Here is an 18980-nt window from a genome sequence, read left to right as displayed (position 1 = left end):
AGAGATGAATAACACAACATCAACATTTCGTGGTTTGGTTTATTTGTAATGAATGATATAATCAGAAATAAGGTGACAGAGAATAAATATATGTTCAAGCAGTATCCTGTACTTTATAGATTACTTATAATTGTTATATTACATTACTATACTATAGATTTGAATCTAAAAATAAATATAATTTTTCCTCTTTAAGTCTACATCCATATCATTCAGAATGAAACCTGCAGGAGTTCCAGTATGAATTACTACACTCTAGTGAGAATTGTAATGATCGTCTTGCTGATCTCCGGCACCAATGCTGAACTATCAATAATAAATCTATGCAATCATAACCCCCCTCCTAACCTTTTGTCTCCCCTTATTTGATATCAATACTAAATTATTACTTTTATTAAGAATTCATTGATTATAATTATATGAAATTATGCAGTCCTTTATCTTTCTATCATTTTACTGTTGTAGTAATAGGGTGCCACTATTAGTGATTTTAATTAAATACTATGTTGACTATACTCATAAAATAAAGTCACTATAATTACATTCTTCTAAAAGATATCAATCTCATTAGGAAGGTATACAGGACAGAAGAAAGAGGTTGCCAAATGTAAATTAGCAGTCGTTAATTATTGCTAATATTTTGTTCTCAATCTTGCTCTTCATTAGATCCTATTTATATTGCAGAAAGTTGAAGGCCTCCCTAAGGCTGATTGTACGAAGGGTGGATAGCACTATCTAATGGATAGTCAGTGCTGTTATCCAACGAATTATTACTCTGGATAAGATGGCACTATCTACCCTTCATACAACTGGACCCTGTCCAGGTAAAATCTTATGCCATATCCATAGGTTTGTGTGAAAATGAAAGCCTTATTGTCATATATAATTATAATATTATTAGTGGTTTGTCTTCAACGAAAGAAAAGATGCACTATTAATAATATATTTATGTCAAAATAATATTTCTTGCAATAATACTTAGTTATTATTTTTGTCAGGAATAGAATATTCTTACCACAACATTCGATTTTTTCTGTGTTTAGCATGCTAGTAAACTTATTTCAAAGGCAGAGTACAGCTATACGTATAGTGTGGACTAAATTAGGGCAATATGCAGCTAAAATAAATTGAATGGTAAGGGACTACTCATTTATGAGGGGAGGGGGGCCTATGTGGATTGTCAATTTTAGGATCACTCTAAAATGAATATTTAACAATGGCGAATTGATTATCAGTGAATATTTACTGAGCTGTGAGTCTCCATTCACTAATAATCACTGAACTGGAGGCAAATAATAATATTGTTTTTGTATCATTACGAAGGTAATTTTTTGAAAGAAAATAGACAAAATAAGTTTATTTGTAATAAAATTGTCTATTTATTTGAAAGGGTATCCAAATAGTTGGAAGTTTACCAATCAGCCCAAACATATTTTTATGACCTTGATAATTTACCTTTATTTTTATTTATCTATTGACATTATACTATCTGACTTAATATACTAATGATACATCTAGTAAAATATAATGACCCCAGTTATTTGCTAGCCACCCTAAGTGTAGACTCAGATTTCAGCCGTTGGGGTTTTGTGTTCCCGCGATACTCTCCCTGTAACAGCTGGGCGCATGGGATTGACATTATGTTTCTCAGCCAATCAGCAATCTGCCCCTCGAAAGTCAAAGTGCATAAATAAATAAATCAAAATTCATTCTGAACAAAATGGCGGACGTATCACTCTTTTAAAGTGCTTGTGCCAATGCTTTGAAGTCTTTTAATTTCAGTGAATTCAAGGATGTTCAACTCAAGGCGTTGAAGTAAATAGTCCTTGACAATGATGTGTTTGTAAATCTACCCACTGACTCTGGGAAATCACTGATTTTTCAAACTCGTTTTCGATCACTTGGATCGATTGTTCTTGTCATCTAACCTCTGGTTTCTCTTATAAAAGACCACCTTTTATCAGACAAGAGCAAGATGACGAAGCGGTGAAAGCTGGCGTTGAAGAAGGGAAGTATGAAAAACTTGCAAAAACACTTTGACAATAAGGTGTCGGGAACTTTATTTACATTACAGCAAATTTCACTCTTCCGCTTTTATATGCTAATTACATAATATGTCACGGACATGCACAACACAATGTCAATCCCATGCACCCAGCCTTTACGGGGAGAGTATCGCAGGTGTATGAAACCCAACTGGCTGAAATCTGAACCTACCCTAAGTGCTGCCTGAAAAAAAACCCCTACAGGGTCCCCTCGACCCATAAAAATGATCCCTAACCTGCTAAACATGGGACTCTGGTGAATCTCGATATACTGTCATATGTGTTTCAAAATTGTAGCATATGATATATATATCATATACGAGTAATAAACCAGGGGGGGACTCTCTTGAAAAGTGGGTAGGGGGGCTTGACGGATGGTTTTGAAAATGACTCTAAAAGGTACGCATAAATTAACTGAGATGCTGATTTCAGACCCTAAAAGGTACGACCACATTTAAAATGACAACGTTTCCAACCATCATATTCTTGTGCGACGTTTGATATTTTTCAAAACGAACAAATCTGACCCTAAAAGGTAGAGAGTCAGCCGGGAGTCAGCCGGAGACCCTAAAAGGTGCGCGAGGTCTCATTTTCGACCCTAAAAGGTGTGTCAAGCTCCCCTCCCCCCTGGGGTAATAAATTAGTAGACACTAAAACAAAATATGCAGTTCATGTAGTTATAGATATTATATGTTAGCTAGGATTGCCTCTCTCTCTCCTCCTTCCCAAAACTCCCCATTAGTCAATATACTTGTATGAAGGTTCATTTTATACTATCTGACTTAATATACTTAGTATGAGAGCAGGCTTATAATGGCTAACACAGTCCCATAGTTGAGATATTCTATTTCATGAGATTTTTTAATTATAAGCATTAATTTTATACAAAGTAAAGAGCTTGCATCCGTGTTAATGGACTGGGCAAAGAAGCCCTTTCATTGCATCTTTACATTAATTTAGTTTGCTCATGAGAGACTATTTATAGAATTATTCAATTAACATTTGGACAATAAAGGCAAAAGCTACTGCCAACACAGTAAAACCTATAAAGAAGACTACAGCCCAGTCATTATCTGTTAGCTTCTTACTCAACTCCTTGCCATCAACATCACTATCTTCTTCCCCTTGAGTAGTGGACTCAGACATATGTTTTTTCTTTCTGGGAGATTGGGTCTTGATAGCAACAATAGGACTAAATACACCTTTAATTCCTGAGATGGAATCTAGGCTATCATCATCAAGAGGTTCACACCGTATATAACGTATTGAGCATACCCTAAATCGATACTCCTTTCCTGTATCAGAATTGTTGATGGTGATGGAAGTTTTCGGGCCTTCATATGCCTTTAACAAGTAACAAATAATAAATCAGAATATAAAATTAGTTGCCATACTAGCTGCCTCACCTTATAAGGAATGTGGAATGAAAAAAACATTTCCATGTAATATTTTGAAAAAATAAATGAATAATGAATAATATTATCATAATCCTCTTACCAAAACAAAATCCTGATCCTTGCCTACCACTTGGCTCTGTAGTAAGTATTCAATGGTATCACCTTTCCTGATTTTCTGAACAGGATCCCAACTGAGGGTAAAAGATGTGGGACTGATTATCTCAGCTTTAAGACCTATGGTAGAATTTACCAAAAAATAACACAGCTTAGTGGAGATCATCAGTGAGGTGACCAAGTGGGGGTAAGGTTTACTGTAGCTTCTAGATAAGATAATGTCTAACTTCTGTAGTAATCAGTGATTTCATGTAACATTTGATGAACATAATTAAAAGATATACAAAATCCCAAATAGCCAACTGTAAGTCATTGTATCTGCAATAGCATCGACTGTGAATACCTTTGACAGGCAATGGTGGTTGTTCAGTTGTCTGAAAACTGTAGACCTCAGAGTAGGGTCCTGTTCCTGCTTCATTGCTTGCTTGAATTCGGAAGTGATATTCAGTTCTTTCTTGTAGTCTTCCAACTTTATGTGATGTAGTTGACCCACTGAAAACCATCTGAATGCTTTAAAGAAAACCAGAAGGAATTAGCATTCTTCTTCGTGATCCTGTTTATATTTTTAATATATTGTTAAATCAAATTGAAGCTTAAAATCTAAGCTAAGTTTTTAAGCTTCTCAAAGAAAAGTTGAGGGTTATAGAAAAGGAATAAAACTATACTCTTATTATTTGATATTCATTCATTTGCTCACTAATTATTGACTTACTTTCCACTTTGATCAAGCATCTCTAGAGTGTAGGTTACTCCAACACTGTCTTTGTTTCCTGATGATCCCCACTTCAGCTTGAGGCTCTGGTAAGAAGCTGATGCCAATTCTAAAGCTGGAGCCAGGGGAGGTAGATCTCTTGTGGCAGCCACAATAAGGGGACTTGAATGGAAAACAGACTTATTAAAACATTAATGTCTTCTCTTGTCAACTGTCACACATAGTTATCAACAAAAAACTATATGTATTATGACCACAGTAATAGAATAATAATTAAGTTTGTTTCTTACCTGAAAGGTCCACATCCTATTTTATTAACAGCTTGAACTCGAATTCTAGTTCAAGAAAGAAAGAAATGGTTGAAAGAAGGAAAGATGTTTACGGTCAAGGAAATGAAGACTGTATTATTCACTTTGGAATTTTGCAATTCATTCTTTGTTTTCATACTTCCATTAATGTATTTGGAAAAATAAATTCAAATCTCAAACTGTATTGCACATTTGAGATGGAAAAAAATGAACTGTCAAAACAGAACAAAATAATAGCCAATAAATGGTAAGCTTGACCAAATTCCAACATGCCATGAGCACCTGATACACAAGGTGTAATACATGTTTGTTGTCACTGCTTGTTAAAATTTGAATTTATTTTGATTTCATCAAGAAAGATTGAAACAACCAAATATTTAATAAGGAACTAAATAATGCAGTCTTAGGGGGTTATTTTTCAGTAAGAGTGAATTGAGGTCATTTACCAGCTTGGAGGTTTGGATAGGGAAAAAAACTGTGCCCAAGGTCTGGCTGACTGACTGACTGCCAATGGATGATTAAGGTGACTGCCTACTTTTGGAAAAAATATTAAACTTTTTTTAAAACTTTGATTTTCTGAATTGAAATGCTGAGTCCAAATCTGGAAAGAAAAATTGGGTGTCCAAGTACTCATTTTTGAGATAATCAGCATTTAATGGAAGCCTATGCGCGAGCTTTTGGAGCAAAAATTGCGCCACCGGAAGTGAAAAGAAAAAAATTAAGATTCATGAGACAATTATAGTTATTTGCAGACTCTATGATTGCATAAATGAAGGCTAGTCAATCATTCTACAATAATACATGGATATTTTCAACAATAAGACAAAGAGATACATTGATTTGTCATATTTCGTGGGTTCGGTGCTCTTAAAAAATCAAACAAAATTCCCTACGAAAATCTATTTTTTTAAAAAATGTTGATATGACCTAATTTTTTAGGAGTTTTTTCAAATGAGCTATTAAAAAATAGAGAGTCCCGTGCAAAATTTGAGGGTTTTGGCCTGCTGAAGCTCAAAACAAGTATGGTTTTGGGGTTAAACATCGTGGGCTCAAATCGAACGCTCAAAAGTAGGCAGCCACATTAATTCATGACCGATAATTGGCCAAAAATGCATAGCAACTAAACGGTCAACACTCAGCTGATTGAACATGCCAGCTGGTCATAGAGTACATAATTACCCAAAGGAAGATATTACAAATGAAACAATTTACTATAGTACATATAATTTAAACATAACATTAAAAAATGCTAAACACTGCAAGGAAGAGGCTAGGAAGAAAAGTGGATGAAACACTTTACCTGTAAGGTGTGTTTGGCTGTAAGTCAACTACATCATATTCCTGAATCTGACTTTCTTCTTTCTCCTCTTCATTTTCATTATCAAGTTCCAGATCATAACTTATATTTCTAACACCAGCTATTTCAATATTGTATGATGTAATACATGCTCCATTATTGGCTGGATGCCTCCATCGTAACCGCAGGTGAGATGAAGACTGATCTATCTAAAACAATCATCACATTTGACATTAGTAGTTGGTAGATATTTAAAATACCTTAAAGTTCTAAGTCTTCCATTATCCAAGGACAAATTTTAATCTAAGTATCCGATCAACCAACATACCATTCTAACAGAAGATACAGCAGCTGGTGAAGCTGGAGGGGTGTGGCATGTACTGACTGGGCTCCATGGACTATGCCCTGCTGAGCTCAAAGCCTGAAAGAAATAAGTGAAATGAAGTAAGCTTAATTAAATATTATTCATTCTTTCAGCATTAATCACACCATGTGGTGCGGGAGGTTTTAGTTCAAGTCATGGCCAGACCAACATGCATGGTCTTAAAATAGCTGAGAAGAAGGTGATGCCTTTGTAATTTCCTGTCCAAATAGTTAGACCTCCAAGTCTTCTCAAATGACAAAATTACTGTAGGCCCCATCTGTTTTCACTACATTCCTGCATTCACTACATTCCTGTATTATGGGAAGCACGGGTGGTGTAGCGGTGAGAGCCCTCGCCTCTCGCCAATGTGATCCGGGTTCGAGTCCCGCTGAGCCCGGCATCGTATGTGAGTAGAGTTGTTTGTTGGTTCTCTCATGTACTTCGAGGATTTTCTGGGCTCCCCGGCTTTCCTCCCTCTGCAAAAATCAACTACTAAATTCCCATTGGAATGAAGTGGATGAATAGCTACTCTGTAGAAATGCCACTGTTAAAATCCCATTTATTTATTATTTTTTTATAAGGCGGATGTAAAAGATTGACGGAAGATAATAGTGATGACTCTCTTCAGCGCCTGTTCTAACACTAAAGGTCCAACAGTAATTGGCAAAAGCTGTTGTGGTGTCCCTGCCACACTATTAGAGAGAGTGAAAGCAAACTTTTAATTCACTTTTCCTAGTCTAAATAGCGTTGGCAAGCAAGAACTAGATTGATAGTTACTTTCATTGATTGGTAACTGACCTTTACTCTAAAGTAGTAGTAGCTTGCAGGACTCACTCCTTTTCTCAGTTCAAATGTCTTTTCTGTACCCATATATAGCTGTGTATGAAACAATTCTTTTGCTTACAAACAGTTTACTCTGTTAACTGAAACAATAAGTAATACTTGGTAAGGAAAGTATTTATTATCTCACCTCAACAAATGTTCCTTCCTCCATCATCTCCAGGGTATATCCTGTAACTGGAGCACCATTTTCAGCAGGTGCCTGCAACCAAACAACATCTTTGTCATTGTGAAGAAAAAAGTAAATTGATTCCTGATTAATGGATTTGTTTCATGTTTCATCTTATATGATTGACCACTCCAGGGTGGACGGTGAAAAGTCTTAAAAGTTTTTCAGCCCACTTGATAAGGTAGCAACTAGATCAAATTAGAATTTGATTTCTGAGGAGGGAGGAAAACTGAAAAAAAAAACCAGGTTGCATTGGTAAGAGTTGGAGTATTAGCAAAGCATAATACCTGTGTTTCCCGAGTGTTTACAAATTTTCCGAGCATGACAAGTTCATGCACAGTACTTAAGATTTAAAATCAGTTATTCATCACGGCATCATGTCTGCAGGGTTTTAACCAATAATCTGACCATACATGCATGTAGAGAAAGGCACATTACATGAATGAATGTTATCAATCAGTTCATCTCATAGGTTATTCTCAAGTAATTTTACATAAACTATATCAAGATAAGCTTTTAGGACTGCGTCCTTTAACCTGCATTACATTACTAACCTCCCAAGTAATCTGTATAGCAGCTGCTGACCTACATACTGTTTCTGGTGCTTTAGGAGGGTCTGGAGACCCAGGAGCTGTACTTAATTCAGAAATGATTGATGCTTTTCCAACCTAATCAATTATAAAATGTTAAATACAAATGCATGTTCATTTGATTACTACAAAAAGGAATACCTACCCCAGCCTCATTTGCTGCTCGAAGACAAAAGGAATATGCTCTGCCAGGCTGTAAACCACTGATTGTACACAAGTTATCCACCCCATGGTATATCTCACGGAATTCTATACAAAAATAGAATAACTAGATTAACTATCCCTTTAATATATATTTACAAGGATAGAAATGTAAATATATATTTTATCAAAAGCAATATCATGACAATAATACACTATCCCTTTTATATTAAACATAATATCAAAATACTGATATAATGCACTCGCTAATTTGACTGGCTATCATGATTATATTAAGACAGAGACATGCTTGTGCAAAATTTTCTTGTGCTCTACAGCTCCCAGCATGTTCATATCACAGTACAGAGATATGCACACCTGTTTTATATAATTCCTTAAATAGCTAATATAATGGAGTAACAAATACCCAGGGCATGTGAATGGACATACCTTTAGAATTCATCTTTTCTACTTCCATGGACAATAGGTAAGCAGTTATTGAAGCTCCGCCATTATAATCTGGGGGATCTGAATAAACAAATCAATCAATGCGAAAATAAATTCAAGCTGACTTTAATATGCATTGGCAGATCACTTAATAGACTGATAAATTAGACTTGCATTAGACTAATACTGTATCAGTTGAAGATAATCCTATTTACCCCAGTATAGATGAAGTGCATTGGGTTGTGGTTTGTGGATTTTTGATAAGATTGGCGGGTTAGCTTGTCCTGGACACACAGGTGTAGTACGTATCTTAGATATCCGTGACCACTGAAATGTATTAAAAATAATGTATAAATAAAGTATATATTAAACATAATTAAATTATATGTCAATTGCAAAAGCTTTGGTTATTCTCTCTAAAGCTATATGACTGTGTTATTTTGACATCTAATCAAAAATTGGGCCAATGTTTACCTCACTTGATCCTCCATCGCTCAAACAAGCTACTCGAAGTTTGTATGAAATCCCTGGTGACAGACCATTCAAACTTTGCTCGCAGTCTGGACCACTGTATACCTCTTTGAAAGGACCACCTAAAACCAGATACAGAAGTCAATCAAAAAATGCAGCTGTCGATGAAGAGTAAGATATTCAGTAACCCTAACCATAAGGTACTTGGACTGTTTAAGGGTGGGAAAAAATATTCAATTTTTGGTCAATCCCTAACTGCTACTGTAATAGTTAAATATGTTTTTCATGGATTTAAGTCCATACTACAGCGCAATGCAAAATAAAAAAGCCAAAAACTTGGTATCTATCTATATAATGGCAGCCATTTTGATTGAAATATGAGAGAAATTAATATGACTTGACCTTTCTGGGTACAGAGTGTTGACAAACATGACTAGCATTTCGGAGATCACGAGACATGAATTACATGCGTTTTTTGTGAAATTTCTTCCTTTAAATGCACCCTTTTAACTAAATAATAATATATCAATAGTAATATATACCAAACAGCAATTACATAAGACTCGAAATAGTAGTTTAGGCCCCAGTTTAGTCGCCATGACAAGTCAACATTCAAATGCCTCATGTTTCACTCTTGGTACAGCGCACGCGTCCAGCTGTTGCTATGGATGACATCATTTGTTTAGGGACGCCATACTGACCTTGGATGTAAGCACATGTTTACAACAATTTACAATGCAAAACCGATAGTTTTTGTGGTTCAATCGACTTGATATTGTGAGTCATGATGTAGTTCAATGTCAGAAACAACATGGCGGAGAATTCTTACATTTGAATCCAAAATTGAAGAAGTATAGCGACTTTAGCACATTAAAGCACCACTCTCCACATACTTTCTTCGGTAAACTCTTTTGTATTTATCATACTGTCCTTAAATTTGGAACCAAGCTTAAATAGACCTTAAAGATTAAATACTAGGAAGCCCAGAGCAAAGACCTATTTTGATAAAATTTTACGACTGAAAACCTTGTCATGATAGTTATAGCTCGCCAAAAACATATTTTGCTCCGGGCTGCCTTGGTTTTTTTCTGTATACAATTTATTTTCATAGCTGAAGTTTTATATTTCTTAAACATTTTCTCAAGCGAAATATTAATAAACTATCGAAAAAGAGCCTTGGGTTGCTTGCGTTTTTTTGACACATTAGATGTGAAATTTGACACTTTTAACATGCAATTTGGAAAGAAAATTTTATAAATATCTTTATTATCAAGTCACTTCTAGAATATACTGAATACAATTTGAACAAATGTTGTCCAACTGACACCCACTAACTTAAGCCAGTCCAACTACCTTAAAGAAGGCATTTAGTATTATATTACTCTGTAACTAGCATGATCAAAGGAATGTGCAATTATCATGCCCATGACCACTACACCCCACAAAGGGACCCATTCATCACAATTACAATCACTACTACACCCTGCAAAGGGACCCATTCATCACAATTACAATCACTACTACACCCTGCAAAGGGACCCACTCATCACAATTATAATCACTACTACACCCTGCAAAGGGACCCATTCATCACAATTACAATCACTACTGCACCCTGCAAAGGGACCCATTCATCACAATTACAATCACTACTACACCCTGCAAAGGGACCCTTTCATCACAATTACAATCACTACTACACCCTGCAAAGGGACCCATTCATCACAATTACAATCACTACTACACCCTGCAAAGGGACCCATTCATCACAGCTCATTATGAAATAACTGTTATAAATGTCGCATTCTGATTGGTTGGGAGTGAGTGCTTTATAAGAGCTCACAGCAACCACACACCCTTTGTATTTTATAAAAGAAATAAAAAACTTGCTTGCTGTGCTGTGTGGAGTTATGAAGCACTTGGGGATTGGCAAAACACTCGAGAAGTGTCGAGAAGTGTCAAGAAGCACTCTGCTATGCATCATGCTTCTCCTAACACTTCTCTCGTGTTCTACCTATCCCCTGTAAAACTGTTTTATAACTGCACACATCACGCACACACGATTTTTGTTTCTTTATTACAACCATCACTACACTCTGCAAATTGGATTTCAATAAATTCTTCAAGGTTGTGATGGAGTTGACAAATTGAAAACACAGTGTTTTAAAAAAACAAATTTCTCATGATAAAAACCAGCTATTACCTTTGCCATCATCCATCTCTAGAATAAATCTTGATATTACTGTTCCACCGGTGTCTTCAGGTGGATCTAAAGTAATACCAAAATACATGTGATGTTACATGGTAACTTATAATAATTATTTACATGTAGTTTAGATTGGACATGAAAAGAATAAAATATTTTTGTCCCCATTGCATTTATATTATTATATTTTATTTACTGATGATTAATTGTATGCTGAGTAAAGTTTTATACTTACCCCAGGCTACTATAAATGAAGAGACCTTGGGCTTACCAGATAGCAATGGAGGTGACGGACGACCTACAACAAAGTGAGGAGCATACATTTTTATTAGCCTGGTATAATTAAGAGTGTGTCAGTATTGATTATTTGTTACCAGGCCGCTCTGGTGTTGTAGTGAACATAGCTACTTCACTCCATTTGCTACTACCCTGGTTATTAATTGCAGCAACCTGAAACAATAATAAAAAAGAATGTACCCAAGATAACTAACATTTAATTGCATATAATAACAGAGGTAATTGCGTACTTCATGACCAGCCGACACAATGTTGGTCGACAGTCGCCCGAGTTGACTGAGCGTTGGCCGACTATCGGCCATGTGTTGAGCGAGCGCTGGCTGACTATCGGCCATGTGTTGAGCGAGCGTTGGTTAAGTATCAGCCATGTGTTGAGTAAGTGTTGGCGACTATCGGCCATGTGTTGAGCGAGCGTTAGCCGACTATCGGCCATGTGTTGAGCGAGCGTTGGCTGACTATCGGCCATGTGTTGAGCAAGCGTTAGCTGACTATCGGCCATGTGTTGAGTAAGCGTTGGCTGACTATCGGCCATGTGTTGAGCGAGCGTTGGCCGACTATCGGCCATGTGTTGAGCGAGCGTTGGCCGACTATCGGCCATGTGTTGAGCGAGCGTTGGCCGACTATCAGCCATGTGTTGAGCGAGCATTGACTGACTATCGGCCATGTGTTGAGCGAGTGTTGGCTTACTATCGGCCATGTGTTGAGTGAGCGTTGCGTGGCTATCTGCCATTAATATGTAGAATATAAAGAATCCTTGAAATTTACAGAGGTTTTTGGTTTTACATAACTGACTCACTGTCAAAAAAATGTTTTATTTTTTTTCAAGTAACCAATAACATATGTCTTTGTTTCAAAGAATAAGAACATTAATTTTCATATTTATCACAACATATTTGATTAGTAGATAGGCTAGGACCTCTGTGGGCAAAACTATATGCATAAGCAAAACGATAGTCTGCGAAATGGCTCTGTGCAGGGCAGGTTGGCAAAACACAAGTGGTGAAGTGTTAATAAACAGTCAAATTTTTGGCCAATAGTCAGTTGAATATTTATCACAACGTATTTGATAAGATACCTTTACAGGCAAAACGACACTTAGGCAAAACGATCGAAGTGAAATGTTGGTGAATTGACGGTTAAGTGTTGGTCAACAGTTGGGTGACTGTCAACCAACAGTGGGCAATAGTCAACCGACATGTGTTGGCTGGTCATGAAGTACATGATTACCAATAACACCTATGATACCACCCCAGATAAAGAATCAGATCTTAAAAGAAATAGGATACAAATTATCAATAACGATAATAATAATAATAATAACAACAACAACAACAGCAACAGCAACAAAATTATAATGGTAGAACTAAATTGTACAGAAAACAGCATATACTAAAACTACTTAAAACAGTGTGTATATTCAGAGAATGTACTACTGACAGTGAGCCAGTTTCTAGTCTAATGTACTCACCCTAAATTTGTATGAAGTATTCCTTTTCAGTTTTTCGATTTTATTACGCTGTTCAATTCCTCTGTATGCTACCATAAATCCATATGCCTAGAATAACAATACAACAAAATAAAAAGAACAAAACATTACATTCTAATTGTCTGTAAATGTCCTTAAGCACAGAGTAAAAAGTTTGGAACTTTACTGAAATTTAGACGTTATTCATATTGGTCAGCGAGGGTAAAAATGTAAAACAAAGTAATATATATATAATAAGTCCAAAACTGCAGACAGTTCCAAACTTTTTCTTCAGTATTGACCTAGCTCTTGATGTAAGCCAGCTCAGATACACTTAGCATCAAGTTTATCTGATCTCATCCTAGGTAAGTCATCTATGTCTATGACATGACACTATGGACTGTTCAGAAACATTTATTGTTTGAAGCAACCATACTGCACAAGGTTATTGCTCATCTGATCACATAATCATTCACTACATCGTGCTGCTTCTTTCAGTCACACCAAAGTGACTTATACTATGTGTTTAACCATTAACAACACTACAAGAAACTCACCGTGTTTTTGTCTTCCATTTCTAATAAATACTCAGTTACTTCAGCTGTAAATGAACAAAGAATCTTTGTAGCTTTGTAGTCACTCTTTGTAGAGCGACTTTTTGAAAAAAAAGTAATTAACTGAACTCCTTGAGTTAGGTTACAGGTTTGATTGATACTCACCTCCATTACTTTCTGGTTTATTCCATGATAAAACCAAGTAATTATGTCCTGCCCTCTCAAGATGAGGAGCTTTTGGACCATCTGGAACACCAGCACTTGTGAATGTAATCAAGTCTTTGCTGAATTCACTACAATCAAATACGATAACATTTATCTCACATTTAATGGTTGATATCGATCGTTATATGTCAAAACTTTTAGCTGAAATTTGTGAGCAATGGTGTTGCTAGACAAGTTTCAGAACTTATTGCTATGTAATCCCCCAGCTTTGTGAAACTTTTGTTACCACCTTCTTACCTTGCACCTATATCATTCATAGCTTGCACCCTAAACAAACATTTAGTTCCTGGTAGAAGCTTGTGAGACAGTTTAAACTGTTTTTGGTTACCACTGTAGGCTTCATAGTACTTCCCTGTGCCTTCCCCCTTGTCCCACTGTAGCTTAAATGTCTTGATGGGTGATCCATGGTCATTTGGTGCCTTAATCAATAATAGTAATAATATTATCGTTATGATCTAGATGCTCACTAGTACAGTTTCTAAGTTCATTAACACACATCACTCCAGACTTGGATAAATAAATGGCAAAATAATATCCTAATACTCCTAAAACAATAGAGTGTGTGCAACCATGTGACTCAATTAAATCCTTGGAGATATGAATAACAATGAAACAGCCACAATCTTGGTTGATCTAACAAGAAAATAAATAAATAAGCAATGCCTTGTTATGGCGGGCAATGACGTAACATGCACCTGCTCTATAGTACGGGACTTATAAGAAAAATTTCAAAATACATAAACAAGTTTAATTTTTATAACATAAATTATAGAATTAAATTATCAATACGCTTGATTCTTATGATGCCTGAAACAACCCATAGAAAACGCACATAATTTGAAAAATTTAAGCTCAATATTCTCTATACTAAATCTTTAATCTGTAAAGGATTTCGAATCTACAGATGTAGTATTGAGCAAGTTAGAGATTCTAACAAAAAAAATCCCTAAAACATTTTCGGGGAAAATAAATCCTACATTTGACATCATTTTCAAAATCCAAAATTCACTCTTGATCGTTTTTTTCTTCAAATTTTTATTTGGACTTGAAAATAACCCTTACACAGTAGAGTTCAGACCTTGGCTTTTAATATAATCCACTGTTGAACATCATCCTTTATTTGTATAAAACTTTGGCTAGGAGTCAATTGGTAAAGCAATAGGGCGGTCCTTCATGAATTTGCAAGATGTGATCCTATTGGACTCGGCACACATGTGTAGAACAATAGAAAACAATGACCTTTCCCCAACCCCGTCCCTAAACATAACCAATCACAAGGGACGTTGCAAATTTGTGAAGCGTAACCCAAGCAAGAACACAAACTTTGAGTTACTGGCAAAAACCACAATTACATTAATATTATAATTATAATGCTTACGTTCCATTTGAGATGGAAGCTTGTCTTTGTCTTATTGATCAAGTGAGGAGCAGAAGGAATTGCTGGTGCTGCACTAGGGGTCTGGGCAACAGCTTCAGGAGAATAATCTCCTTTGACTTTATCCTTGATGGCACATAACCTTCACATAACAAACATAAATTAATTCAACAGCTGGCTTGGATTTTTAAAGAATTTTTTAACAAAAAGAAAACCATGAAGGAGTAGGGGTAAGTTATATATAGTTTGTGTGAAACCGTTACATTGTCTTATAGTTGGACATTCAAGGTATGTACCTTTATTACTATTATTAACAGGTTACCTGTGGTAAACCGGTCATAAAATACTTTTTTTTCTGAATGTTTATAAAGCTTTGTCACGAGAACCTAATTACGTATACCAAAATCCAGACTAGACTATTGGAATTGGAGTTCCAGATTGAGTTATTTGATGACTTTGATTTTGACTGTCATTCAAACTTTTGCAACTTATTTCCATTTCTCCTTTAGATTCTAGACACAAATAATAGTAAACCATTCCAACAACCAGGCAACCTGGTCTACCCTGCATCCACATAGATTACGAATTTTGGCACTTTGAATCTCATTTTCTGATTGGCAGGGAGATTGAGCTTTATCAAAGCCCACACCAGTGACATGCACACACTTTCTGTCTAAAATAATAGCTTCTGTAGTTTGTATTTTATGAAAGAAATAAAAACGCACTTTGCTGTGTGCAGTTAGGAAGTATTTGGGGATTAACAGAATACTTGAGAAGTAATTGAGAAATGCACTGCACTACGGAATATGATTCTGCCAATCCCTATATGAACTGCACACAGCAAGGAAGCACATTTTCTTCTCAAACATTCTATATATATATACCTGAATCTATAAGTTATTCCTGGTTTAAGATGCTTTTCCTTGTGTTCAGTATTCATTCCACTAAATTACAAAGACAATAGTTATTAGACATTGAAATAAGGTTTTTACAATAATACAGAAAACACTTCTAGACCTTATACGAAATTCTAGCTTTTACATTATTGACAATAGGTGTAAATCAATATACTAGCAACATAACATACACTCTGACGTACCTGTAGATATTACTGAAGCTGGCATTCTTTGTAGCCATTTCAAGTTCAAATTTGCATTCCAATAAATGGCTATTGTTACTTGCTTGATCTGACCATGAAATTCTAATACTTGTACTGTCAATAACATCAACCTTGCAAGGACATAAGAAACTATTGATCCTTGCCATATTTTGACACACACACAATACATACATATAGAACATAGGGAAAAAAGTAAATTACAGATAAACGAATAACCCAATGAGGGAAGTACAAATCTGACTATAAGTCCCATGCAGGGTACTATCCTCAGAATATTATTTTTTAAGATGAATTATAAAATATAGTTAGCATTTAGTGCCAAACACTTGTTTTGTCAACTTAAGAAAAAAAAGTGAATTTTTTTTCAAATTATCTTAGTAAGGCTCTTTTGTCAACATTTACCTCGGGCGCTCTACAAATCTTCAACCCAACTTCTTTCAACTTTTCTGAAAAGTAGAATAGAATAAAATAGTATACACAACACAGAAGATAGAATAGAATGGAATGGGATAAAATGGAATAGAAAAGAATAGCTCAGAAGAGAATATTAACAAGCAAAATAGAAGATGAACAGAATAGAATAAAATAAAAAAGAGTACAATAGAAAATGGAAGAGGAATTGAATATAATGGAATGGGATAAAATGGAATTGATAATTGAATAGAATAGAAAAGAGTAGAGTAGAGTAAAATACAATACCATAGATCAGGGGTTAGGAAATAGAAAAAAATGAAATCCATTCATTTCCCCCACATCTATGGAATAAAGCAATATGTTTCCAGCAAATACATATTCCCAGTAACACATTTATCAACAACATATATATTTTCAGCATTAGTCTGGGAATTAGTCCTGGATTAGTCGGATTATAGTTCAACATGAGTACTTATACCCTGGGATACCAGAAATTGATGGGTTGTAAGCATTCCCAAGAGATTCAAAAGACAAAGACATGGCAGCCATCGTGGTGCCATTAACAATGGATGCTAATGAGAAATCTTTTGTTAAATGACACCAACATGGCCGCAATGACACAATGTGCAATAGAGTAATACAGCCTCCACATCTTTGTGTTGATGGGTCGTAAGCATTCCCAAGAGATTCAAAAGACAAAGACATGGCAGCCATTGTGGTTTCATTAACAATGGATGCTAATGAGAAATCTTTTGTTAAATGGCACCAACATGGCCGCAATGACATAATGTGCAATTGAATCATACAGCCTCCACATCTTTGTGTTGGACATTAAGGAAAATCGATAAAAATCAATGATAATCGATACCCCCACATTTTTCCATTGATTTCCCATATTAATCAATTGATTAATGTTGATTATCAATCCGTAGGGCTGGGATTAATTACTAGTACACTTGAAGGCAATTCCAAATTATATAATAAGGCAAAGGACAAATTATGGTGAAAATCATGTTCTGAACCAAATAAGTACTACAAAATCAAAAGAAAAAAAATTGCACGACATATGGCTATATACCAGGAAAAAAAACGGAAAACAGAAAAAGAATAATCTTTACATTAAGCCTAATGAAAATGGGATAAATGAGCTGATGCATCATTAAATGTACATTTATTGTAATAAAAACGTACGATGTATTTACTTACATACATAAGCTTACTGTTGAATTGAATAATGTATGGGGCGCTCTAAACGACGACGTTATCCCAAATATTCTTTGATTCTCGATTTCCGGTTTTTAAAACATCCTACATACGATGTTCAAAGAATAGTCTACGAAGAATAAGTGAAGACAAATTTGAAATTAAATTTTTTAACGGAGCTTTCTTACCCTCTTCGATTGATAAACTTCCATCTTCAATTCCTGTATTTTCCTCATCATTTTGCTTATCTCGTAGTTGACTCAGTCCTTGGACTGGGATTTCGATCAATTGATTACAGTGACCACTGCATTTTTCCTCTTCTTTGTTAGTGCTTCCTTTGCGTTCTCTCAGCTTTTTTTGAAGTTTTTCTCGTTGCTTTTCGAATCGTTCATCGGCTGCATTGTTTCTCTGTAGGTCAGTTCCATTAGCTTCACTTTGGCAATTGGAATGAACGCAATGTTGATCGAGTTTACTCAATATTTTATCCAATTCCTCGCTAACTTCATCATAAACATCGTCTTTACTTTGAAATATCATTGACTGGCCAGTATCTGGATCTACAAGTTTAATAACCTGCGGCAATGGCGCTTCGTTTTCAGGAAAACTGAGACATATAGTTGCTCCTGAAGAAGTGTGTAAATCGACCCGTCTTCCAGCTTCGTCTTCCTCTTTTGGTAGCGAAGTTTTCAACTCAGTTGTCATGACAGTCTTACGATCGATATCCTTGCTTAAAGCTTTAAACCTTCTAGAAAACGACTCGTACGAACGATCGATACTGCGAACTGTGATGAAGCAAAGTTAATTTTCTAAATAAGATCAAAAAGTCTGAAAGACACTAGTTGAATAAGAGATAAGAGAGTTTGCTTTGGCTCTCACTTTGACCGTCTCTCAGTACACATTTCACTGACGAAGAACCTACCAGATGGTGAAAGTACAGTTATAGAATATTCTCTGGCGTTCTTATGTCTAAAACGGCAATAAAATTGTATTTTTTAGGGATGAAATACCGTGTAAAGTCTAAACGCAGCTGCGAGCCACCGACTTCTTTCCAAGTATGGTCTTTTTGTTTTCTTTTTACTTCAAAAAACCGCTGACATATTCGCGCCAGTGAGCGGGCTCAGATTCTATTGTTCTCTTAACCACTTCCGTGGTCTGTTCTAAATCTTGAAAACTGGAAGAAAAAAAAGTCAGCTGAAAGGAACTTTCGTCGCTTTTAATTGAACGAT

At 35.6% G+C, this 18980-nt stretch overlaps 1 protein-coding gene across 1 annotated transcript; it reads right to left on the bottom strand.

The window, feature by feature from the left end:
• Positions 1–21: 21 nt before the first annotated feature.
• On the bottom strand, positions 22–18799 carry LOC116297144 (fibronectin type-III domain-containing protein 3A). The gene is made up of 27 exons (XM_089031133.1): positions 18674–18799; positions 17943–18536; positions 16540–16583; positions 16117–16247; positions 15902–15961; positions 15021–15159; positions 13880–14061; positions 13583–13710; positions 13421–13464; positions 12867–12953; positions 11476–11551; positions 11337–11399; positions 11099–11164; positions 8899–9017; positions 8640–8751; positions 8428–8505; positions 7982–8085; positions 7801–7914; positions 7208–7279; positions 7036–7113; positions 6202–6294; positions 5877–6082; positions 4559–4603; positions 4269–4430; positions 3900–4066; positions 3543–3676; positions 22–3389 (listed from the first exon to the last, which is right to left on the bottom strand). Exons 2-27 carry the CDS (start codon positions 18454–18456, stop codon positions 3033–3035), a joined length of 3375 nt encoding a protein of 1124 aa, XP_088887259.1. The 5' UTR covers positions 18457–18536; positions 18674–18799; the 3' UTR covers positions 22–3032.
• Positions 18800–18980: the final 181 nt, after the last annotated feature.

The sequence above is a fragment of the Actinia tenebrosa genome, unplaced genomic scaffold, assembly GCF_029948245.1.
Source record: "Actinia tenebrosa isolate PJP-AT-01 unplaced genomic scaffold, QUT_ActTen_1.0 PGA_scaffold0__85_contigs__length_37466705, whole genome shotgun sequence".
Classification (NCBI taxonomy): Eukaryota; Metazoa; Cnidaria; class Anthozoa; order Actiniaria; family Actiniidae; genus Actinia; species Actinia tenebrosa.
Note: the sequence above shows the minus strand (reverse complement) of the source record. Positions and strands in the feature narration are given on the sequence as shown.

Bases quoted from the DNA above. Each gene is read 5' to 3' on its own strand.
- LOC116297144 (XM_089031133.1), bottom strand. From the start codon at position 18,456: ATGACAACTGAGTTGAAAACTTCGCTACCAAAAGAGGAAGACGAAGCT. The intron at 11,552-12,866 runs GTGAGTACATTA...TTATTGTTTCAG, and splicing joins ATACTTCATACAAATTTAGG to GTTGCTGCAATTAATAACCA. The intron at 8,086-8,427 runs GTATGTCCATTC...ATTTTTGTATAG, and splicing joins AGAAAAGATGAATTCTAAAG to AATTCCGTGAGATATACCAT.